Here is a 27,004-nt window from a genome sequence, read left to right on the forward strand (position 1 = left end):
ATCTGATCACAGTTTACAGGGCAAAGTACTGTTCATTTACAAATCATTACTAACAGTTTGGACATAATTTGAAATCACCAGCTGTTCTTTATATTGTGTCAAATGTTCATAAGTAATAGACCAAAAGAAATGGTTCAAAGTGATGAATAAATCATATTTACATTCATTTCCATTCAAAGTTATTATTGTCAAGATATGAATTTGGCAGTAATAAAATATAGCTAAAGAATATTGTTCCCTTATAAGCCAAGTCTCCTTTTAGACTGCTTTATACTCCACACGTTTATTTTTCCTCTCTGATAATGTACGGCACTGGCATGAGTCTGAGGCATCATTATCTTTGGTTTGCACCTGTACTGTAAATGTTTTTAGGTATTTATATACTCATAAACAAAATATACAGCTTGTGTCTGCTCTTTTGTCAGAGGCAGGTCACGTTTGATGGAGGCCATTGAAAAACACCAGCCAGTTAGTGCATAGTAAAAGACCTGCATACCTTCTAAAGTGGTCAGTAAGTGTACAGTGTTTACAGTAGTTTTAATACAGTGCTGTATCCCTGCAGGACAGCCAAACGGACAGTGGGATGGTGTTGGCCTCTGAAGAGCTGGAGAGGCTTGAGCACAAGCACAGAGGAGCCATGCTTAAGAAGTGAGTTTAAATGTGTCTGTACATGTGGGTTAAGAACATTAAAGGAACACTATGTTATACAGTGGAACCTCTACCTACGAACTTGATCCGTTCCGTGACCCGGTTCGAGTTCATTTCTCGAGTCAATTTTCCCCATTTAAAATAATGGAAAAGCAATTAATGCGTTCCAGCCCCCACCCCGAAAGTCACCCTTTTTGCACCGATACATGTTTACAACACTCTCAAATTAGTAAAAAAAAATATATGTAGAGTTACTAAAAATAAAAAAGAAATACAGTGGTAACAGTAATAAAAAAGAAATAATAAAGTTTTAAGTGGTTACATATCGCTACTTTGAAGACGTGACGACTGGCTGGAGGAGTAACACAGTCATGGTTCGCTGGTGGAGGCAAAAAATATTCAAATCTTGGAAAGTTCGTTAGTAGAGGTTCCACTGTATTTTACATTAATATTGCGGCTTCAAAATCATTGTGATGCTTCTCTGGCCTGTAAAATGGAGAACAGGGATTCTGTCACTGCTACTCTGGGCTCAGCACTGCAAAAACTGCAATATGTAATACGGAGAGTAGGAAAACACCACCTTTCCTCACTCTCCCCATTGATTTCAATACATTACTGTAAAAAATGAATTACACTAGGGGGAGCCCTAGGAGCAAAAACACAAATCTTACCTAGTGTTCTTTTAAATGTATTGACTACTAAGGCTGGGGTCACCAATCTTATCTGCAAAATGGGCCCATTTTCATTCCATCCAACCAATGGCTTTTAGTAAAATCATTTTAAGTGTCTTCTTCTACCACTGAACTTCTGAATATTTGTCTAAACAAAGAAATCCAACCTCATGGGACGCCCCCCCAGGCCTCTTGTGGGTTATTAGATTTGAAAATAACCAGAGAACTGGAAAACAAAAGGTTAAATTGATTTATCATGTCACAAAATCAGTGTACAGCCCTGGATTTCTTCACCCAAATTATAATTTAATTTTCTGTGTGTCTGTGTAGTTCATTAGCAGGCACAAGTACAGAGCGCCTCTTCAGCGGTTCAAGCCAAAGCAGCTGCAGCAGCAGCAGGCACCGGCCGACCTTTTTCAGCCAGCTCTCCGGTCAAACCTTCTACAACAACGAGTACGGTCAGCTCTCTGAGGAAGGCATGTGTGACTTCTTCTCCACTCCAGACCTGGCTGTGACTGAGGGTTCGTGCCCAGCCACCTCCAACCTGTAATATCACCCAAATGGTCCACATGCGTCCATCACAGCCCCCAGCCCCCTGGACACCCAAGCCCTTCAACCCTGCCTCACAAACCGAACTGATCTTCCCTCTTCCCTGATTCTGTGTTCTGTCAGCTGCCACTGGGTGGCACCATTATGTCAGTTGCAAGTAAAAAAGTATTTTAACGCCATTGTTACATTAATCTTAATATGAAGTCAAAGCTTCTTTTGTTTATTTGTACAAAAAATTGCCCAACACTGGGAAAAATAAAGCAATATATCTTCTTTTACACTGACTCACTCATTGAGAATACAACACAAAGAAAAAAAATAAACAAACGTGAAACCATTGTCAGAAAGCATTCAGATATTTTAACAAAGGTGTATGCAACAGTAACCAGTCCAGTTTTATTTTATGCTGCACATTCTGGCCAGATACAAGGTTTGTTTGTACCTGATTCAAAAACAGAAGTGGTTGAGAGACAGCAATAACCTAAAGGAATTGAGGTCAAGTTTACGAAATACAACAGTGGCAGGTTGTTTGTGTGATTTTTATCTGACCGAAGTGGAAAAAAGCAGTGGCAGACACCAGTGCAAAGTCTACGTGGCAATATAACTAAGCAACAAATCAGTTTTATACATCTGAATTTCCTGTTAACGTATAGATTTGTGTTTCTGTCTGTACCATCATGTTTTAGGCTACTTTAAAAAAATAAATAAACACTGTAGATTTTGTCTTAACTGGAGAAATATCAATGTTGCCATGTATAACTGAGGCAAACACTGCAATATGTCATTTGGAAATGACTATGCCACACACAACAAGTTTTGTCTGGTTTCACAAGTTCCACTGGAATCTTTAGAGACAGTGATTGGAAATGGTATAATTGCAGCATTGACAAAAAGTAAACACAACACACAAGCTACTTCTCAAACTCCATGGACTGAGGATGAAATAATGACCAAATCCATCAAGTGAAAGTATGCTTTTGCAAAGTAAAAATACACTTAAAAATACCTTCATTCAAAAATGCAAGTTAGGCAAAACATAATAAATTCCCTTGACACAGTATCAAATATACGTATGTTACTTAAAAAAAAATAACAATGAAAAGAAAAAAAGACTGGCAAGCTGGTTTTGTCCTCTTTAAGTAAAAGGGCTTGAATGATTTTACCTTCAGTGACAAGAATATCATTTTAAGGCACATGAGACCAATTGTGGAACCAAGCTCTCAGTTTCCTTGCATTAAAGAGTTGAGCATTTCATCTCATTCAAAATAATATCCAGCAATGAATCTCAATCTTTGTACAATTCATGAAGGAATAAACCCTGTTTTACGTTATAATCAAATCTACACTAAGTTGCTGAAGACTGCAAATCTTGAAGAGACATCGATGTACTGCCAAGTCATGGTAAAGTCATGAATAAAAATGACCAATATTGTGTGGTGCTACAGACTGCCTTTTGTAACTTATTTAAGGGAGGGAACACTGAATTTTACAAAAATACAAGAACACAATATCCAAAAAAAAAACAGTAAGTTCTGACCTTTGCAGCAGATGAACTGAGAACTGCTGCAAGCCTTTTCACACAAAATAAGTAACTGGAATCTTCCTAAAGGGAACATTGGGCTTGTAGTGTGATACAATTGAAATATATAGACAGTCAATGTGGTATAAATAAGATGTGTCTTGGCCAGTGAGGCAGCTCTCAGGACATCTTGCCTATCTGGATTTTCTTCCAGGCCTCAGAGGCTGTGAATATACAGGAATCGATAATGCCAGCTACAGTAAAGGTTCCGCCAATAATGGCACAGATCTAAAAACACACAAAAACAGGCATTAGGATAATGCAATTACTAAAATTAAACTCGTAATATATATATATATATATTAGCCCTAAATCGTGTAGGGTGAAACACAAAGTTATGAAGCTGTTGGAAATTATTGACAAATTTTTCAAATTGTTCACTCCAGAGCTCATCCACTAAATATCTTAACTGCCAAAACTTAATTGACTATTCAGCATATAAACAATTATAAACAACACTTTGTTTGTGCACTCACTGTCAATTCTTTTAGTTCCAGTGACCAAACAGGAGCATGGTGTAGTTCTACAATTAAAGACTGTAGTTCACCTGTTGTACTGCATACTTTGTTTGCCCCCTTTCACCCTGTTCTTCAATTATTGGGACACAACAGGATCACAACAGAGCAGGTATGACTTTGAAGGTTTGATTCTCATCACTACAGTGGTGGTGCTGTGCTAGTGTGTGTTGTGCTGGTACAAGCAGTTGGAGCAACGGATGGACTACAGTCGGTTATTGTAGAACTACAAAGGGCACCTTTATGAACAGAGGAGCAGAGAGATCGGAGAGTGAGTGTTGAAACAGGGAGGTAGTGACAATGTTATGGCTGAGTGAGAGACTCACTGTTGTAATAAAGCGGTAGATCGGCTGTCTCCTCTCTGTGTATTTCACTGTGATAGGACTCAGATCGTAGCGGAACCAAATGGCAGGGATAATGCGTCCTGTGTGACTGTAAGCCACATACTCCTGAAAATGAAAAACAACAGGCAAGGTTTCTGGTTTATGATACTAATCTGGGCTCAGTTGGGCACTTTTTTCACATTACTTTGGCATCACTGACGCTGGTGGAATCATGCTGTAATTCAGGTTTGAAGCCCATTCACTTTATCTGGTCATTTCATTCGAGTACAACACGCTTTTACGGCCAGTCACAGCTAACACTTTTCCGGTCACGTATCTGTCCCCAGCCTCCAGCTGTCACTGGGGTACATGTCCTCTGGATTCCCAGAGCCCTGTGACAAATGTTTGTCAGCACTTCATAAACACAGCGCCGTAATTCCAAACCACTCTCAGTGAACAGGTTGTGTCTATAGTAACCACTAGAGGTTTTAGGAGCCCATAACTCAGCACGCTGGCTGGAAATACATGTATGTTTATAGAACCACGTTTTACAACTGTGTTATATAAGGCTTTCTCAATAACACTGAGCTCAGTGCCTTGGGTTACCTTGTTGGCCACAGTGTACTGATAGGAGAACCTCTGCTTTCCTGATAAGTCCTCGTACACTGTAGGAACGATCTTCAGAATGTAATCATGGGAGGCCAGAGCTGTGAGAGAGAGAGATATGAAACAGTGAAGAGAAAAACAGTGAGAGGAAAATACTGTCATGGTTTGTTTATATGAGAATTTTTACATTTATGATATTTGGTATATGTTCTTTTCCAGAGCAGCTTACAGTTTTAAACCTTGGTCTGCTGAAGGCTGTAGTGTTACCCACTACACTATAAAATCACAGTTGTGGGAACTGGATTATAACTATTTCCACGGTTACATGGTTAATGCATAAAAAGCAGCAAACAGAATATCAGTCCACTACACGTATCTTATTTGTATTCATTTTTTTTAAATACATTTTTGTGATTTCTGGTTTCCGTTTTTTCTTTGTACCTTTGCAACACTTGTGTTCAAACTAAAAACAATTCCAATGGAATAAGTTAGTCTCAGTAGATAAGACAGAGCTATAAAGGGATTATAATCTTTGCTGTGACAGCAAACTCTCAGATATAAATTTCCACAAGATCATAAACGTTAAATCCAAGCACTGAGCTCAGTTTTCTCATGTAAATATGGAAAAAACAACTGCCTGGTTTTATTAATGACTAAAAAAAGTTATGTAAAACTATTTGGAAAAGGACATTCTTAATGGACGCTTTTTGGTCAGGCAGTTGTATAAAACTGGCCACTAGATGGCCTACAACTACACAATTTATTGTAGCAGGACATCCTAAAACTAAAAGAAAAGCTCTTTCCTCCTTAAGCTACTACACAAAACTAGTTTGAAATTGTTTATAAATTGGTCGCAGCCTCTGCATTGCTTTGTAAAGAAGATTGGAAAAGGCTCTCTGTCTGTTTGCATTTGTGATTCAAGGTGTGGCTGTTGTCATTTAAACTTTCTATTTTGTCATTGTGGTTTTACCACATTATGTGTCATGGAATGTAAGCGAATCATTATATCACTGATGAATTATAGCATTATAACTTAAAATAATGTATTAAGGCACATTTATGTAGCTTTAAATATTTTCGAACTGAATAATACATTTAAATATAATATTTTATATGGAGTTGTAAAGCTCTACGATTATAAAAGGTCAAGAAGGATCCCTTGTCTTCTAGATTGTAGCAGATTATAAAACAGGAAAATAACATATCGTTTTCTGCACTAGATTGGAGTGTCCAGGAAAAACAACACATATCAGGGCTAATCATTCTGTCACTGCTTACAGTCAGCTGACTCAAGACGTAAGATAAACAGGAGCGTTAATCCTATTGCTTATGTGTGAAATCTATTTCCAAATTTAAACGTAAGAAATCGAGGAGGAGAAAAGGGCCTGTCATGGCAAGTAGAACCATCTTAAAAAGCAACACTATCTGTTTTAACCAGACCTCCTCCTCCATGCTTTTTCAAGATTCTGGGTTAACTTCCACTGGTTGTTGTGATGTAAGCACGAGAGGCACACTTTCTGATACATCCAATGTTCATACCTCAAAGGCTGTTTTGAGAGATTTGGAGGACAGTCCCGATGTATCCTTTTCTTACTCATGACTGATGGTACATGCAGATCACAGAGTGAATAATGTACTGTACACTTGAGAAGACACAGCCTCCAATTTGGAATTCATCCCTTTCAAATGGCTCCTGCATTTTTGTGAGGAATTTTTTGTTGTTGTTTTTTTAGTTTCTTGCCTTAGCCATGAAAGTACAACCTTCCAATAACGGCACCATGCAATCTCATTACAGCTTTTCGTTTCAGTAGAGAACTGTGCTACTGAGAACCGCTCATTCAGAGAGATCAGGCAAGACTTCAGTCAGACGAGGACTCCATGACAAAGGCGTTTTTGCATTTTTAGATCTAGCCACCACTGATGTAATTACATTCGTTTTAAACCTAAAGCTACCTAGTAAATTCATTCAGAGATTACTTAGATTAGATATTTCTCTAGTCAAAAAATCCTGTATTTACAAAAACCTCTCAATGAGAAAAATGAAACATGGCTACCTTTAACATTTTCACACAAACATTATAAAGCAGACAGTTTTAATTTAAACCCAAAAAAATAGTTTTCAATTCATTCTTTATGTTAAGAAAGTTGGACCAAAATAATAACATCATAAATATACCGCGTGTCTAATAATATTTGCCTTAGACATGTTTCAGCCAATCGGCTGCTTTATGAAGTAGACTCTATGAAGTTTGGACTCGCACATTACATCATCCCTTCCTGAGGCACCAGCCAATCACTGATGTCACGTACCATTAGACTCGAGTCTGTTTGCTCCAGCAAGGGCGTTGAAGGCTCCTTGGACGTGTTGAACCTGCAATATATCAAGTTTACATTGACATCTAAATGAGCTACATTATCTTTTTCTGTGGTCTCATAAAATGAATGTTATGTAATAAATCAAAGGGCCACCTGAAGCTTCTCTCCAAAGGCGAGCTTATGAATGATGTGGGTCATGTCGGGGTTCTGGGGCTGTGCTGTGGCACTGTGCGTGGAGACATGGAAATTTCCAGGAACCTGAAATGAATGGAACGCACACACTAACGTCAGTTAACCAGATACTTATTTAACAAAGCTTTATTTATTAATTATTTTTTTAAGTCTGAAAAGGACAGCAACCTCTATACAAGTTTAACTTAAAAAAGCTCAAATTGCAATCTAAAGCATTCTTTCTTTTCATTTTATATAACAAAATGACTGAAAACAACACTTTCATTACGTTTTAAGAGCGAACCTCTGTTTAGAATACTGACATTTGTGACAGACCACAACTGTCAAAAAGATTTCCTTTCACCCAATTACAGCTGCGTTCAACATGACTTTATTTGCATAATGCAGTCTGGGGAGAGATTAACTAAATTTGGTAGGTGGTTTTCAATTTGAAGGGTCATTACTATGCTGCCCCCACACTGATGATGTTTCCTTCTATGTCATTATAACCATTAAGTTCCTTATGCATTATATCCAGTGCTGTGTTCTCTATGATTACGCCAGTGGTCTGTGTCTATGTAAAACATCAAGGTGCGAGTTTCTTACTTTATTAATACTGAATTCACCCTCAAAGCGGCAGCCGTAACCGTTGTTGAGTGGAACCTTCATAGAGTTATCTATGTGACCCACTTCATGTCGTCCCATTTCATCTTGGATATCCAAACCCACCACTAAGAAAATATAGAGAGATAGAGAAAAGAAAAAGAGGGTGCATTGCTTAGTAAAAATCAATAATCAAATCTCATATAATAAAATATTAAACAACGTTAAAAACCAAATAGTTTTGTATTTTTCCTCCAAAATATCAACTGTGCTTAGATTATGTGAATATTTTATGCACGAGGACAGACCCAAGAAAAGTGGTCCAAAATAACCTGGTATGAACATTTGTCACATTAAAATACATATTTTTGTATCTTCATTCTTCACACAATGGGTTTTATAAAGACAAAAATGCATCTCTAAAGCAAATTATACTTTTGTTTCCATAGTAACTGCCATCATATAGAGCCCAATGTATTCAGACTACGTCAACTGTAGGGAAAATAATCTAACACTTAACACTAATCTTCATCGACACGACATTAACCAGCACTTACTACGTGTAAATGAGTTAAGCCAGGTCTATGTCAGAATGCTGACAAGACACTATAAAAAGACCTTTCTAAAGGGGTCACAAGGCTGTGATGGGGCAACACTGACCTTTTGCTCAGATGAAGGCAGGTTCCAGCACAACACTTAAGCTAATAAAGGGAAGAATGACTGAGAAGACCTTTTCTAAGTCTTCCATATAAACCTTTCCATGAAATGGAGTAGTTTCCATTGCATCAAGATCCCTCCTATCGAGAAGAACACTTGCGGTGTATACAAATCGAATATGAAATAATTTTAAATCTTTTAATATAATGACATCTATCTAACAAGTTTCCGTAACAAGTATCCAAATAAAACGATAAAAAAACCTCAGTTTTCAAAGGGTTAATAGCACAATGGAAAGCAACCACTTTCTGCTGTTTATGTACAGTCAGACGTGTGCCCAGAATACTAAATCTTAATCCAAAGCATTTACAGCAAGTGCGCAAAGGAAAAAAGCTCTTCATGCCACTTTTTCCAGTCAAGCATAAACTAAGTGGTGAAGCCTTAGCAAAGGTCAGCGGCGGCAAAAATGAGTACGTCACAAACAGCAGAATTAGGACCCGGGCATTGCTTATTGAAATGGTGTTGACGGAAAATATTGTCAAAAATGAAATACTATTTTATTCTTGGCAAAAGGAAGAAGCAAAAAGATATATGAAAGTAGACAGTATGACCTTCACATCCAACAATGTGCATGGAATTTACAGTCTCTAATGTCACCGTAATAATTCTTTAAAAAACATTTTGGAACATTTCTGTGAAGATTTGAAGGCATTTAGCCAGACAAAGTTCAGTAAGTTCAGGCAAATGGATCTTTGTAAAGAGGAGAGAAAAATAAACAGGTAAATAAAGAAAACACTCTTTAAGGCAAGGTTTATATTATAATACTGGTTTATATCGCAGCACAAAATCTAAAATCTAAATGTTTAATTACATTATAAAATGAAATATAACTGACGTAGGCCTTTTTGTTTCTCTACACCACTATTAAAAACATTCAGAATTAAGGTGAATCCAATTTCTCTGTTCGTATAGGTGTAGGGGGTCTCAGTTCTTGTTCTTCATAACAAGCAAAAGTCATCAGTAGTACTAATGTCTTGATCCGTAACTACTTAATTTCCAGTTCCACGTTAATTGGTGACAATTACATTCTAGCACCTGACGTTACTGAGAAATTTAAGGTAGAACTGGAAGTTTTAAAAAGGAGAAAAAAATTGAGGTAAATTTCATATCACAGAACAGTTTAATTTAGGATTGTTGAACACGCCTGAAGGTGTAGGATGCCTTAAATTTACTTAAAAGTGCATCAGTGCTCTGATATCACTGCAGACCAGTGTGCAACTACCTTAAGAGCACCACTAGAAGACTGGATGACGTATAAGGCTCTTGAAGGATCGTCCTGTTACAGTGCTGGTTATACTATTCAGGTGAATGATTAGCGTTGGATATAACAAAGTTAAGCTCATGTGCAGCTACTTCAGATAATCCCATTTCACATCATGCTCTTCCAAGGAGATTAAAATACAAGAAGTGTCAAAAACTGGTGTTAAATATTGTAAGATTGAATCAAGAAGATACAACTCCAGATGAACCAATCCAAAAATATCTTAGAGTTATAATTCATGGATCAAGTAATTTTATCATCTAGACAATGTAAATCCCCGCAAGCGCCATTAGAAGCATACAGATGTGCAATGAGATCACTATTTAGAACTGATACTACATTTTCTATAGCGAAACTTTTGTAGACAACTGAAAATTTCAGAATGTCACCAAGATTTTTCGCAAATGTCGTCAACATATACGTTAGCTAACAGACACGTTTCAGTGTGCTTTTTCTGGGATGTAGTTACAGTATATGAGGTCATAGTTGCGCAGTGAATTTTGTGATTATGACTCATCATCAAAACTAAAAAGCCAGAAGTTCCGTATGCTATTATTGTAAAAGGAGGGAAAAAGTGCTTATTACGGTATTTAGAATGAGCACATTTCTACTTTTGGAAACCGAGTCCTGCACAGATTTGTCACTGGTCATAGTTTATGTGCTGTGTAATGTGTAAGAAATAGCCAGTTACTTTTAAGACATGGCCAAAAGCCACAGAAGGTAACAGGTTTTTTAGTTTGTAAAAAAATTATAATAATAAAGTAATCAGTTCTTGGCTTTTAGAATTAAACTAGGAGCCAGAGTATTTTGCTATACACATTAAAGACCTAGCACCACAAAACAACTGCATGTATCCTGAAGAAGACAATAAGTAATTTCATATCAAGACTATTTTCATCATAACAACATTAACCCAACACAAACAACTGTCTGTAATATTTAAATTTAACTTTACATATTTAAAAATAAAGATTCCTGAGTAAATCAAAATTGTTTCAGATGAATATTAAATGTATAAAAGGAACACGTTTCAATCTTTGCAACCAAAGATAGGTCTTGGTAACAAACATTGTGAGAGAAAAATGGCAACATCTGCCTTGGTATGTGGGTGCATCAGTATCCACTACAGCATAGGTGACTTATGTGTGTGTGTGTGTGAGCACTAGGGCTATGCCATATCTTATTGTTCGCAATAATATCTTCATAATTTTTAAACCCATTTTAAAAAGTCAGTATCGTGATATTCTAACATGTTTACCTAACGACGTTATGCAATTAGCCATGATATAGCATACGTCCTTTACATGAGTCAATTAGGCACAGTGAAGTACAGTGGAACGTGGCCCTGAATGATTGAAATAACATTTGTAATAAAATTAAACTTTTTAATAAATAAAACCATTTAATGCTTTCAAAATATATTACATATATTTAATATAATTAATATTAATACAACTTTGCAATAGTGTGTTCTTGAAATTAATAAAAGTATTTTTCATTGTTTCATCATAATCGCCAAGCATATCCTTATCGTGAAAATACTGCAAAATATCGTGGTATTATTTTAGGCCCATATCGCCCACCCCTAGTGACCACACTTCAGAGGTTCTTTTTTGTCGTTATTGAGCCAGCAACTGGTAAACAAGTGTGAACAACAACTGATGACATTGAAGTTCAGAACGGCATCATGAAAACATACACTATTTGCTCAAGCTCTGGGTGAAACATGATTATTAGCAGTAAAGTTTCCATATAGATGTGGAAAAACTGCTCACCTAGAGAAACTCTGAAGCATGAACAACAAAACCATTAAAAAAATTCACAGAGGGCTATGGTAAATGTAACCGCCCTTGGTTTAGAGAAGGAAACCTTAGTCCAGTAATCTGTAAACAACAGACCTTGGACCTGACACTACCAAAAGGAAAGTAATACTCAAACCAGATGAAGAAGTTGTGGGTAGAGCAGAAAAAAAATATTTTAAATAAAGACTCTCTCACACAGTAACAGACAACCAAGTCACAAGGAGAATATTGATGTATTTTATGTATATACTCACAATCACAGTGTAAGTTTGGCAAACTGATGTTTAAACTCACTTCAATCTTCCCTCCACTGTCCTTATCTGGATCATCAACATAGAGTTCATTTACTCTGCAAACAAGAAGGTATGTCACACATTGGCAAATTCATTCAATGAACTATACGACTTGAAATTTTAAAACATTATCTGCGTGATTGTGGAAATAGCACATAATACAATTAACAGAACTAAAGAGCCCACAAAAGCCACTTTATTGTATTAAGGTCTATTCATCATCTATGACAAGTTGCTGATTAATAATTGAGACAGAATTGCAAAATGACAGACGAGCATGAGATATTTGACTGTTTGTGTGTTCATTTCCTCTCTTTCTCTTCCCTCCCCTGCTAAGCAAATGTAAAGAGGCTGACACAAGTGGCCAAGTCAGTATCCTGTGTGAAAATCAACTTCAATTGTCACAAAGGTTACAACACTACGGTGGCAGCCAGGCACTTTGCTACATGGACATCTACAACTACATCCTTAAAATTCCTATTTTAAACATGGCAATTTTAGAAATCTGCTTCAGTCCTACATATTAACTGCATTATATTCTTCTCCTCACCATGGTACACAAGTCTTCTAAGCTTGTTTATGAGGCCGCTGCAAATGTGACCTCAATGAGTCATAACTAACTGTTACATTTTGTTCTTATACACTTTTAACAGTCACATGGTGTAAGCGAGGACCAAATGGCAGCAATACGTACATTTCTGTAGCAATAAATCCCGTCAGCTCAGAGAGGAAGAGGAAGAGCATGAAAACACAGCAGCAGATTGAGACTAGAGAAAGAAGGACAGTAAGAGGTCATAGACAAAGTCAGGAACTCTGGTTTAATATTCACAATCACATGAGCTACTCATATGTAAATGTACAAATAGGACGGTCACTGCTAATTATATTTAATAATCTCCTATTATCAAATTTTTTTACACTTCATCCGAGGCCACATATTAAAAATTACTTAAGCAATTGTACACATCCTCAAATGAGTCAAAATAAGAAAAATAAGGCTTCACTTTAAAGAAAATGTTATACACATATACACACAGTTGAATCCTTGTATAGATGTGTATATTTTATTTTTTACTGTAAAATGGAAAAACAGGGTTTTAGAAATTACTTTGTTGATATTATAATTACTGTTGATTCATAAATATGACAGAGAATAATCTATATTCCTGCAAGCTCTATATTACAAAGAAAAAATAACTTTTCACAAATAGCTACTTTGTAATTGTCCAAAAGCATAGTAAAAATAATTCTTCAAATCATATTAACAACAGTTGTTACTGTTCACCAGGAAAAAAAAGCATACCAAAGACATTCAATTGTTTTGTTCTGGAAGTGATGTGACACTGCATATTTCACAGCTGATTAACTTTAATTTCACATTAACAGTTCACATATCAGCTTTCCTACGGTACTCTGATTATATTCTAAGAGGAACCTCAAGATTCTTAGACTTTGAGATCTCAATAAATTTACTTATCATATTCTATAATTGCTAGCCTATTTTCCTACCCTATTTCACACTTTTTTCAAGTAAAGTCTGTTGCAATTAATACATGTCAAGACACTGATTTGATCTTTTCTGACGTGGTTTCATGTAGGCAACACATCTAAAAAAAACACAGATAATACAAAATTAAACTGTCACATTTGTTCATGACACAAATCTAGAGGTGAAAGATACGTGTGTGTGGTTGTGCTACCCATATTTTTTTTAACGTGTCATTAGTCATGTGATCAAATGAGTAAAAAAAACAAGAAAAAAAAACAGCCTGAATAAGCAGGTAGAGTAGGATCTATTTACATGGAGACGGTCTCCACTGACTCAGAGATCACATGACTTTATGGTAACCACGTCATGCTCTGGCCAGTGGTTTCTTCCAGTTTACACAAGCTAATGTTTAGCTACATCACAAACAATAGGGAGTGTCGCTATGACACATACGCCACCAATTTAGGTTCAGTGGTATATACATCAATACTTACATTTAGACAGAAAACAAGGTCTTTAAATCAAATTTGTAAGAAACATTTTGCAGTTGGGTAAATAAATTAAAACAAAACTATACAAACCATTTCTTTTCATACTCTAGAGTATTCCAACATCAAACCTGATATTAACTTTATAACTGATATAGACTTATTAACTTTTTTCATTTTATGATGTAAACCAGGCTAATGTTGAAATCTACTGGAACTGTCCTAGTTGTTGATGTCATGAATACTCATTTATTAAATCACATGCTAATGACACTTCTTAATCATAAAACCCGTCAGCTTGTCCAAATATTTGTTTTTTGGGGTGGCTTCACTGGTATGGGTTTCAGGCCATATGACTAAACATGACCTAATCCAACTTAGGACTCACCAACAATGGAGCAGGCCACAGGAACGCAAGTTTAAATGACATGAGCATAAGTAAGCTCCTCACTTCACTAGTCAAAGAGTATAATCTATGATTACATAAAGCTATCTCATTCCAACTGCTGCCACGTCATAAGTGTTGGAACAATGAGCAATCAGCAAGGAAGTAGCTGGAAACTTGGAACAGTGACAACATATGAAATAGATCGCAGGAGCACAAACTGATCAATCACTGTGAAGAACACATTGAAATCATTGGGGGATGGTGGCGAGGGCAGACGGCAAAAGCCACACATACATAGGCCTCGCAGCCAAAGTCCTGTAAAGGAATTACCATCTTCTCTAATTGGCTTAGGTCTCTGTGTTAGACCTGTTTCATCTCAAGTCAATTTGTGCTGCATCTGTTAAGTCTGGCGTATTACCTTGTTTTGGTGACTTTTGTCATTCATTTACACATTGTTTTAGTGCTATTTTACAAGACAGACATTCCTTACACTTTACTATTTTTACTATATTTGTTTACATTTTTGTTTGCCTCTTTGTTGGTTTAAATATGCTTCATAAATATTTTTTTTGGCTTGGCTTGATGTCAAAAGATGTAAATGACCATACTTACTGAAGGCTCCAGTGTATGTGGGCTGGGTGAGGTCTTTAGGTACTTTCCTGTAGATATCGAACCTGGAAGGAAGAAAGAGAGAAAGGAAAGGGGGAAGAAAAAAGAGGAAGAATGGTCAGAGGAAGCTTGAAGAGAGAAAACGTAAACACAAGAAGCGCATGGGAAGCAGACATGTGAAGGCACATTCTGTTCCCATAATGGTGAAGGCTATGACAAGAGGCCTGAGGAATGTTAACTATGGCAGCGGGCCACAAAAAACTCAGACACAGAGCGGAGCAGTGCATCGCCTTCGGCCTCTGGAACTACACCTCTTCCTCTGCATTCCGGACCTCGGCCTGCGACCTCCGCCTTAACCCCTCAGACCTGGGGCCAGTTCTCATAACAGTGTGACTGAGGTCATTGCAGAGTTTGTCTACACTGTCTGAATGGCCCCACTCTCACATAAAAGAAAGTAAACAATCACAATGGCCCCCCAATTCTCTACAAAGTAAACTTCAGAAAGAATGGGTTCCTCTTAAAAGGGCTGCTCTTAAAAGTAAGAAGAGGTGAAAGCCAGTTTATTTATTTTGACTAGCCAGACCTGCACTAGCAAATTCCAGAGTAATAGCTCTGAGTGGCCACAGCGCACATGATTTGCGAGACAAATATGCACTTAGGTCTGTCCTTTGCCAAAAGGAAAGCATTCAGAATCTCATACATGAAATAAGTTGCAAGATTAACTTCAGCTAAACACCAACGTTTTAATTTAAAAACATACATGTATACACATATACATACCATTGAATATATATAAATTATTTTATTTATCTTGTTTAAAATGAGTTAATTTATCCTGCAACACAAAACCTGCATTGTGCAAAATCTCTTTATTTCAGTCTCTAATTGCTTATAACTTATTAAGAAGCATTATAACAGTTTGTCTTATGTCACATCATGTATTTAAAGAAAAAAAATCAAGCAAATGCCACTTAGAATCCTTGTCAACATTTCAGTATTTCTTAAAAAAAATAAAGGTTCAGAAATTGTGTTGAAAGTTGTATTTAATAGGTGTGAAAAACTTAATCTAACTCAAATGTATCTCTGAAGTAAACAAAAACATACAAAGATAGAGTGAACATGTATCTGAAACATCAGTGAGGCCGTTTATATGCAAAACCTGCATGCAAAATAGATGACTTCATTTTTGATAGTGGAGAAGCTGATAAAAACGAGTTTCAAGATCACACACCCATTCATTTCTGAGGATTATATCCTTGGCAAAATGTTCCTGTTCTATTTGGTTTACCTCCCTTAAAACTAAATAATAGATAAAAAGTTTGGAAATGGGGACCTGAAGGAAACAGGATACAGCCTCAGCTCTCTACGAAAAATACAATCTCCCCTGCAGCGAAAGCATGAGCATTGCCTTTTTTAGGATCTTTCTTGAGCGCTGTTGCTCCGCAGCCAAACTATTCTGCTTGTGGAGCTTGCAAACAGTATCCAAAGCCAGAGTCAGGCCTTTTTCGGCATCAGACCCTTTCTCCACACCTCCATCGCGGTCTTGGCCCAGCCCTCTTGCTCGTCAGCCCTGCAAAAACACGAACATCTGGGTGCATTTCTCCACCCACCACGAAAATCACAACTGACGCAATGCAAGGGGGCTGACTTCCTGCCGTATAAAATAACCTGATGTGTCTATGTAACTCCATCAGCCCATCTCACATTCCAACTTCAGTAGTCTCTACTCTGTTCTAGTAGCATGTAGAAAACATCCAACCTCGCAAGAGGAAATTCTGGATAGAGGTACACTGTCATTACATGATTGACGGCAGAGTCTCATTTCCTGTCCTTGAGTAATCTATGGGGTTAAGAACATGTTATTTGTAGCTGGAAGGTATCTCAGAATAAAAACTTGTTAACTTAAAAAGAAAAAAATAGGTTTTTATCATCAGAAATGCCACTTTTATTTAAACTATAAATACATAAAATATTTCTAGCACCTATTACCTCATTCATTTATTAACTGATTAACCTACTGATCAAGTAAACTACTGAGTTTGTTGTTTAGCCTGCTTTTGGGAAGGCACATAAAGTGCAGATAAGCACTTACTATCATGATGTGACTGAAATAACTATGTTATTATACCCATACTGAAAAAAGGGGATGGGTAAATACTGATCTTGGAAATCATGGATTTAGGCGGAATGGAAACAGAGCAGGTCACAGGTGTGTGTGGTTTTATTGCCCCCTTTCTATTTGGCTTAAAATCCAAGTTAAGCATACCTCATTAATGGCACATGTATCATCACGTCACTGATTCATCAAAAGACCCATTACCTTCCTTCTCTTTATACAATGCAAATGGGCATTTCCCTGAATTTGCCTGCCAGAGCAAATAGGACATATGACTCCATTTGCTCAGCAGTCATTAGTGTTGTACGTGCGGTACGTGTCCAAATCATTCATTCAAGAGTCAAGATTAGTCGAACCTGTAAACAACATAAGCGCTATACTACAGCCCATTTACCTGTTTACTTACAAAAGCGACTGTTCCAGCTGATTACATCTTTTCGTCTCAGCTGACTGTCCTCTCTTTGTTACCACTATCCCCAATAATGAGTCATGCTTTAGATCAGCTGTTGACACTGTAACACAAAACTCTGACCCAGTATACAAAATGAGCACATTCCATGTAGAAAGGCTTCCCACAGCACATTCCGTACCAACACTAAAACCTATGAAGCGTAATATTTACATTTGCTTTAGCTGGTTCAAGAGCAGAGCACTTCCAATTTCCTGTACTTTAACATAAAATTAACATCCCTAGCTGTTCTCAGAAGTGTTTTAGTCCAGGAACCAATGAGCATTTACTGCTAATGGCTACGTGTCATAAACAAGGTGATCTAAGAAACAAACATAGAAAAAACTTTTGCAGTAAGTTACAATTAATCCTAATATAGATTGCAATTAATATTAACAGCTCTTTTCAGGAGTTCACTGAGTACTGAAAAAATATTAAAGGTAACATATACGGTATGATTTTGATATGATTAAATCAGTTATGGTGCTTTTCCACAGCATGGGTCTGGCTCTACACGACTCGGCTCGACGTGCTTAAAGCTTGTCACTTTTCCACTGGCAGGGCTCCCCCGCAAAATGGAGCAGGTGATGCCGAAAAGTTAGGCGCTGTTTACTCATCATGTATTCGCGTGTTGTACATGGCAAGTTTGTGCTGATTGACATTGCTCTGGTCAGTCAGCGCTCTGCAGGGTTTACACATCACAATTTAGTACCTACTCGGCATGGTTGGAACCCGAAGCATGCTGGGACTGAAAACTTACCCGGTTCCAGGGACCAGGCACCAGTTTTGGCCTGTGGAAAAGCAAAAGAGCCGTGCCAAGTCGAGTTGAGTTGTGTAGGTTCCATGCGGTGGAAAAGCACCATTAGATGTAATCACTGTATGTCGAAACATTTTACATTTTATCTATAAAGCCACTTTTTTAATGGCAATTAATATGTTGTAAGATTACACAGACTTTGCTTTAGGTTAATATTAAAATAAAGATTTGCCCTAAAATTCTATTATTTTGAAAACACTGAACAGCAGAGATGGCAACATGTTTGCCCAAAATTACATTATTGGCATCTGATGTGACTCATTTACCTTCCAAATAACAAAGTGCTTTAAGGTTCTAGGAAAGTATATATATATTTTCTGTTATACAGCCTATATTCTGACACAAGAAACCCACAAGAATTTTCCCTACATTACTTGAAAAGCTTTATTTGGAAAGAATAAATAATTCTAGAATAATCAGGATGATTTTATAGGAAATGCATCTGCACAAAAAGGTAATAAAAAATAACTAACTAACTAAATAACTATAAATATATAGTAATATTGAAGGACACTTCCGGGATGTGTTCCTGCCTTGTGCCCAGTGATTCTAGGTGGTCTCCAGACCCACCATGACCCTGAACTGGATAAGCAATTACAGACAATGAATGAATGAATGAATGAATGAATAATAGCAGCTCAAAATAACTCTCTCTGAAAACTATCAACACACCAAACACAAAAGCAAGAGATTTTGAACATGGGCAGTTGAGTAGTTGGTAAGACACCACTGAATTAATTTTATACTCTTCTGTCCAGACTATCAACTACCAAGAATGACTGTGATTGGTGGTTTGTTGTGCATCCAGAGCTCCTAAAGAGGATAAAATTATGATATACCAGAAAATCATCTCTTGTGGATTGTAATGAAAAATGACAAAATTGGTTTTCTTTTCAGCAGCAAAAACAAGTAGCATGTTTTTTTTCCCTTACTTTTTTATTTGCACATCCTCCAACATGACTATTGCTCATGTCCATATCATGATGATGATGCTAAAGCAGTGTATTGTGTAGCCTTATTTGACATGTGATGAAATAATGCTTTCTATCTAGGTGGCACTTAGTAACCAATGCAGAAAATCACATAATTACAGAAAATTCATAAGAAGCTTTAGAATGGTTTAATATCTATCCAACAAAATTAGTCATCAGTTAAGTAAGACTGTGACAATACAATAATTGTGTCTAAAAGAAACATTGTGACACATTGTGTGTTTTAATCTGTATTCTGTCTACATCAGGCAGCTGTTAACTGAAAAGCAGCACTGTAACTGAATAAACAGTATCTTAAATAAACTCACCACCAGCTAGATAAGTGAAGCACTTTAGAGAGCTATTTGGCAAATTGAAACATTTTACTGAGAAGAAAAAGCTAGAAATGCTAATCTACAAAAAGTTTATACGCTTTTATATTGTTTATCTAGCCCACATTTTAGTTTTTCTTTAGACTAGGCCCTCATCTTGAGGCAATGAGTCTGGTAGTGCTAAATCCCCTGAACATTTGTAACTACTTGTCCACCTGCTTGTATGTTTTGTATTGTATTTCATTTTTATGTCTTTTTTTCTTTTCTATTCTCTTCTTTTGTCTTGTTGTTTTATGGGGTAAAATAATAACACCATATTGTTGCTGCCCAAAGGAAAACCTGTACCTTCATTATTATGGATTTATAGTTTACTACATCATTTGAATACAAGCGTTTTCCTTTGCATTTTATGAAAATTTCATGATCAACTGAAATGCTCCAAGATTCATTGGAATGTAACCTTTTTTTTTTTTTTTACAATAACTTCCATTCCATTAAGAAGCTTTTTTCCTTCCCCTACAAAGTTACTATTTTGGAGATACATGTTTTTAAGTGGACGGTGAAGATATATTTGTTGGTATACACTACATTTCCAAACTACTCTGCCATATTGCCTTAAATTAATATTTTTTTAGTGTTTTATTGTGGTATAAAAGTGGCTGTGTCCAAAAAAAACAGCATATACTGCCAAATGCTTTTAGCAGTTTTGGGTGCAGCATTTTTCAGTATTTTTAATTTAGCCAGAATAACAGGTTTTAAAGGGGATAACATGCAAAAAATACTCATGAGCTCCTACCAATCCACACACTGTGAGATAAAACAACCCAGACAATTATTTTGTGATCTGAGTTTGAGTTGTTCTCTTTTTGTGCCAAGTCATACATACATAGAAGGCCCATTAAAAAGCTTAAATCTGACCATATTAACAGAGCGTTTGTTCCTCATTGTTGCAGTAACATTATCAGCTCTTTAGGAAAGCAACAAAAGCATGAGGAAGGTCAGCGGTGGATGTTGCATGATTAGTTTTGGATCAAAAATACCACAACAACTAATCTACAACGCTATTGAATGGAGCTCTGTTGCTCTAGAGAATGCAGTTCCACTGCTTCACAGCACAGTTCTCTGGCGTTATAACCCTTTGGCCAGTACTGATCATTGGGCATGATTCACATAGCATGATTACACAATCACAGCATGTACAACTGAATGACTTTACAGAAAATGGGTGCACCTTATTGTAGCTGAATAAACTAATTAAAGGGATGTCTACAAACATTTGGACATAAAATACATGATATTTCATTGATGTTTTGATCTTATGCAACAATACGCTTTTATAAATATAGATCAGGGATACCGTCACTTTTTAAAGAACTGAATTTAATAATACTTTAATAATATTTACTGCTTCACAATATGTCACTGTTAAATTTAAGTTGTTAATAGCAATTTTTAATTGTCTCATTCTGTCTTCTGCAGTGAGGTATATACATATATATGTATCATGGAAACCACAGGATTGTTATTTTATTTAGTCATATTACACACCCCTAGGACACACCAAATCCTTGTAGTTTAAACTGGATGGTTTCCCAAACTCAGATTAAGAGATTACACCTAGTATTTAGACTAAGGAATGTATCTAGTGATGCATTATTGTGGGTTCGGCACTTAAACCATAGTTAAGCTTGGTTCATGTGTTCCCAGAGTGTGGTGGTCTATCACTAATTGTCTAATCAATTAAAATGACCTAAGAGAAAGTGATGAATATTAACAGAATTTTTTCCTTTATTCAATCTCAGTTCAGTTGCTCATTGAACAGCCACACCACAGGTCGACTCCCATTAAAAGCTGAATTAACATCTGTGTAAAAGCCCCTGTTAAAGAGATTGAGTCCAGAGTGACACACTGTAGAGCTGCTGTGTCCTCAGTCTCACTGTGGATGTTAATGTTATTGTTGACAGAACAGCGACCAGGCAGGACTCCACACTCTCGGTTGTACTCACCTCCGGACATCGAAAGTCATGGTGCACGGTTTTTAATCAGCTCTAACGGTGTTAACGGTGCGCGCGAGGCCACGGAAAACCGCTTCAGTCTCACCGGCGGTACAACCGACCGTACGTGACGTCCGCTAAGGACGCTTTGCACAATCCTATTGGTTCGTGTAGAGCAAACTCAATGATTCTGCGTCCGCTCTCTGAAACTGGTGTATCTGGGACTTGTAGTCCGTTCTGCTTCCCACTCTTTAGTTCTGAATGCCAAACACAAGTGATTGTTTTAAACACTACATATATCGACGGTCTAAAATATTAAATACATTTTATAAATTAATCCAGACTTTATTTGTACTTCATTTAAATTCTAACAAACATCATGCTGGCCCTAAACCAAGGAGAGATATCAAATAGGGTTATCATGTTCTTAACAGAAGTCAGAAGTGAGGTATTGTACTATAGAAAACACACTCTGCTTGACAAAGCATCAAGCCAACATTAGTACCATGTAGTTCTGACAATGTGAGGACAGAAACGAAACACGGTGATTCAGGGGCACTTTTAAATAACTGTGGGCAGCTCTGGAGCCAGTTGATCTGAAATCATGTTCTTCTCTCTAAAATGCAAAGAAGGAAGATGACATTAAACAGGGTATAAACCAATCAAAGGATGAAGGTGAATTATTACACATCCTCAGTTTTGATTATTTTTCACAAGCACACAAGATTCCACTTTAATCAGTTATTCTCAGGCTGAAATTTTTACAACCTACACAGGAAGTAAAGAGCCATCTGAGATCCAGTCTCTCAGTCTTTCAGTTGATACTGTGTGCTCTTGCAGCACTTTAGTGAAAAGAAACCTGTGACCACACCAGCCCCTGTGTATGACTGAAAATCCCTGCCCTAAGCCCTCTTCCAGGGATCTTCAGTTTCAGTCGGTTTGGTGATTTCCCTTACAGCATCTCAACGTCTGTCTATTAATTAATGGATTTTGTAGATATGTTAGAGCAGATAAATCAACAAATTGGATTTGACACCAGCCCTCTAGGATAGAAATGTGATATTCCTGATCTTTTCCATTCTCAGGGGGGGAAGGTACAGGTACATTACTGTCAGTAAAATGTCCCTTTAAAGATACAGCTTTGTATAATATAAAAGATATGGACATGACATTTTGCATATGCAAATTAGCACAACTTCTACAATTGATGTAGAAATGGTACAATTAACATCCTTATTTAAAATTAACTAATATGTACCCTTGTGGTTACCGCCACAGAGTCAGATTTTCTGTACTACCAAATCTGAATGATGGTGAAAACCCCAAAAGAAAGAAAAAAAATATCTTTTTTCATGGGAAAAATGTAAATAAAATTTCAATAATGCAAAATTTAACACTAGTTAAACTAGTTTCAGCTGTACTTTTTGTTATTTATCAATTTAAGCAAATTTTAACCGCAAAATACATAGTTTTTTTTTTCAGTTAAATTTAAAAAACAGTCTGTGAAGGGTAGCAGTGAACATAAATTCATAGTAATAACATTGTAATACATCAATTTATTTATCCCTTCATTGGCATTCATTTAAAGACATTTGAAGCAATTTTCTACACAGCACACAGCAAATTCATCAGTGCTAAATCAACACTATCAGTGTTAAATTAACACAGAGAGTGTTGACAAGTTTACACGTTTTACACTAATGGTGTTGATTTAACACTGGTGAATTTGCTGTGCATGTTTATTAATGGCCAAAATCCATATTACTGAACCCTGCAAAATTAAATTTTTTGTGAAACTTGCAGTGTTTTCTAAACTAAAGTTTACTATACTGGTATCTTAACCTATCTCATTTAAACATGGTAATATCAGCTCCACAGTTAACTGTTTATATCTGATTTGGGATAGACATCTTAGAAAGTCAGGAAAAACATACCTGTAGATTCTGGGCAGGGAGGAACTATATACTGGAATTGGGAAACATGTCTAAGCCAGATTAGTGAGGTTATTAGTGGATTCATAACAATTTCAAAAGCCTTTTGCTTACAACTCCACAGGTCTCCAGGAAACAATCCCTTCACCTCTACTCACTGCCCCACTGTATTCGTCTAAGCCTGTAGGCCTGAGATGTCCTTTGATCCCTCTGGAGCAGTTTCAGATGAAACTCTTGACTCTTAATAACGTTTTTTTGGTTGGTTAGAATCTATATTTATTTTGTGAGTGACTCTTAAAGTAGTCAAGATTGTCTATTATACATGTGCATATTTGTCACTGTTTGAATCACTACACCAATGAATGGAAATTGCGAGAAGTTACACATTATGAAACCTACTAATTAGTGCAGTACTTAAAAACCAATAGAAAAAAAATTCCATTCAGTATTACATATTGCTTAATATAAAGTGATGTCATGTGCCATTGTGAAAAATGGACATTTGACAAACACAGACCTCTACACTAAAAGAAGTTATTGCGGTAAAAAAGAGAAGAGAAAACAGGATATACCCTGTAGATTCCCAGGACTGTGCCGGTCACCCAGACACATTTCTGTCAGTAAATGGCAAGTGACAGCAGAGGTAAAGCATTATTCTAACTATATATATACAGGAAATGTGTTGCATATATCCTTCTTTCGCTTCCTTTTCACACTTAAAGCAAAAAGAGTGGTAAATAGAAATACAGAGAGAACATTTGTGACCATTCTATAAACACGAGTCACATAAACACACGTGTTTAATTACTGGAAATGAATAGTCACAGGTATGGTTGCTTTCTAGGTTCTTTTTAGAAGTTCCTTAAACACAATATGAGAAAGGTCAGTATGCAATACACGAAACAATATGACTTTCCAAAAGGAGATTAAAGATGGGCCCCCTTAAAGATTACCAACACTCCATCAGATAAACAGTACTTAACGCTGACATCTTTAACAGACAGGAGACTATCAGGCTGCACACTTCAGATCTCAGAGGTTTCTATTCATTCTTCTACTGTGAGAACTCAGAACAGTGGGTCTAATACTAAGAAACGTTGCAGATCGACCCCCAGAGCCCAGACCTCAATATTATTAAATAGATATTGGATAACATGGTCTGAGAACAAACATCTTAGACTTCTTAACTTTGTTTATAGAGCCAAATAAATTTCAAAGCAGATTTTGTTTAACCTGAAACCAACACTCCAGAACATGGAGAATGGAAGCCATAATGAACGACAGAGGTCGTTTATAACATTTATGTTGTATTCCGTTATTGAGGCTTCTGTGTATTTTGGGAAAAACTTGTTGAAGTTTTTGTCTTCATTATTTCAGGAATTTTATGTCTTCTTTTTATATAACTATTGAAAACAAAAGACATTTTGGTGCGCCTCACAATGTTCAGTTTTGAAATGTGGTGAAAACCTGAAGAATCTGGGGTTTCTTAATCCACATCCCCCAAACAGATACTTACAGTAAGTGTATGACTACAGTACATTGTGTTGCCAGACCATCCCCTACACACTGCAAAAAAAATTTAGTAACATTCCCCTTCCGTGGCTCAATTTTCAGGCTTGACTCATCTCAGTGGGGTTTGGATCGTGAAATCCAGATCACTGGGCAGATGTTGCTGCAACTCGAGCCGTTGCCAAGTTCCCCTGTCTTGTTACTTTTTGTTTCTTCCTCTGTTTTGGTCACACTGGCTTCTAGCAGCTCTTCAGGAGTCCATCTTCCTGACTCAGACGCCAGAAACGCAGTACGTACATCAGCAACTTTACTCTACTGCTGTCCTACTTTCAATTCATATACACTCTGTCTCAGTGCAGCAGGAAACGTGATAAATATTTTAACCCAGCATACAGAGTTTAGAGAACTAAAGACGTTTCTATGCAAGCATACTTCAACAAAGCACAAGCCCTGGTGCTGTATTAGCTGGAGAGGCAATGTCACTACTTCAAGCCTTGGGAATACAGTATCATCCAGTCATGGGCTATTTCCAGACTTAAGAGCTTAAAGGGTTATTAATGAATCTGAAGCAACCAGTAAAAGAACACGTGTAATATTTGGATACATCACGTCATAGAATTTCCAATTTTATTTTCTACAATTTTGTGGAGAAGGAAAAAACACCAGATGTTCAATATAATATTATGCAAAATGTTATTTACCATCCAAGACGTTCTGGAGCATTTCTGCAGAAGCATTTCACTCTTCATTAGATTCTGACACTTTTAATGCAAGAGAATTCTGATGATATCAAAACTTGACAAACATACATTTGAAGATATAAGGGTTTGTACCAGCAGTGAATATATATTCCACCATTTATACACCATTGGGCAGATTTGAAAACTACAAAATAACTAATTAAATTTTAGATGGTGATCAAAAGAAGTGTCAAACTAATCAACAACACATTTAGGGCTAGTTTAGATTCCTCAAACAACCCCCAGTTTCACAAAGGAAATGTAAACATTTTCTTACAGGTTTTGCCAAATGTTGCTGTTGGAACAAAACCTTGCCAAAACAATTACAAGACAATTAATGGTTTTTTTTCAGGGTGTGAAGGTGAGCTTGCATTTTCATATAAAGAAAATAAAAATGACAAAAATGAAGACAATGTACAGTAAATACACTGTGCCGTGACGGCTTCTGGTTGTTACATTATAACATCACAATATATATTTAAAAAAAGCCATCTATAAAACCTGTCAAATTCTAATAAAAACATTTTATTATGTGGCTTTTAATTATATAAACAGAGCAATTTATTATGTCACTGTAATGAGCAGATTGTCAGCTGTCTTTAACAAACCAAAAAATTCAATGTTCTCAAATAAGTGTATTGTAAAAATAAATTATCTAAGGAGCAAAAGATATTGTCACACATGCCATAAGCCAGATCATAAAATAATGAAAAAGCATAAATTCGGTCATGTCTACACTTTTGCCTTCAACTGTATTTCTCAATGTGGTGTAACCCAGAAGTAAGCCATAAACAAGAGGAAGTAACCCACACGTTTTTATCCTAACCACATCCATAGCAACATGGCTGATGAGGCCTGCCCTGAAAGTTTACACAACAAAACAAAGCGTCAAATACGTCTGCATTGTTGTGGGAAACACCAGTGACTAGATTAAACCTGAAAGACCAGACTCCAAAGCAAAGATACTTACAACGAACCCATGAAGCCCTTTCTACAGTTGTTTATTTAGTGATCTTGAGCATTTTTTTTTTTTGGTTTCTTGAGGCTCAAAACAGGTCTAACACAATCAACAAACATCCCGCTTCATGCTGTCATTCCATGCAGCTGAACCTGCATGG

The 27,004-nt window shown here is 36.6% G+C and overlaps 2 protein-coding genes across 2 annotated transcripts in view; one reads left to right on the forward strand and one right to left on the reverse strand.

The window, feature by feature from the left end:
- flt4 (fms related receptor tyrosine kinase 4) overlaps positions 1–1,901 on the forward strand; it is a 47,346-nt gene extending 45,445 nt beyond the window's left edge. The window contains exons 29-30 of the mRNA XM_066648897.1: positions 563–648; positions 1,650–1,901. Of these exons, the coding sequence (XP_066504994.1) occupies positions 563–648; positions 1,650–1,869 (306 nt within the window). The 3' untranslated portion in view covers positions 1,870–1,901. The remainder of the gene's footprint in view (positions 1–562; positions 649–1,649) is intronic.
- Positions 1,902–2,196: 295 nt separating this feature from the next.
- ergic1 (endoplasmic reticulum-golgi intermediate compartment 1) lies at positions 2,197–22,000 on the reverse strand. The gene is made up of 10 exons (XM_066648898.1): positions 21,719–22,000; positions 15,032–15,093; positions 12,749–12,821; positions 12,016–12,110; positions 7,985–8,109; positions 7,361–7,465; positions 7,202–7,262; positions 4,892–4,992; positions 4,289–4,411; positions 2,197–3,675 (listed from the first exon to the last, which is right to left on the reverse strand). Exons 1-10 carry the CDS (start codon positions 21,736–21,738, stop codon positions 3,568–3,570), a joined length of 873 nt encoding a protein of 290 aa, XP_066504995.1. The 5' UTR covers positions 21,739–22,000; the 3' UTR covers positions 2,197–3,567.
- Positions 22,001–27,004: the final 5,004 nt, after the last annotated feature.

This window comes from Hoplias malabaricus, chromosome 17 (assembly GCF_029633855.1).
Source record: "Hoplias malabaricus isolate fHopMal1 chromosome 17, fHopMal1.hap1, whole genome shotgun sequence".
Lineage (NCBI taxonomy): Eukaryota > Metazoa > Chordata > Actinopteri > Characiformes > Erythrinidae > Hoplias > Hoplias malabaricus.

Coding starts and splice junctions, on each gene's coding strand:
- ergic1 (XM_066648898.1), bottom strand. CDS start 21,738: ATGACTTTCGATGTCCGGAG. Junction 15,094..21,718: donor ATGACTTTCGATGTCCGGAG/GTGAGTACAACC, acceptor TCTTCCTTCCAG/GTTCGATATCTACAGGAAAG. Junction 7,466..7,984: donor GTGAATTCAGTATTAATAAA/GTAAGAAACTCG, acceptor CATTCATTTCAG/GTTCCTGGAAATTTCCATGT.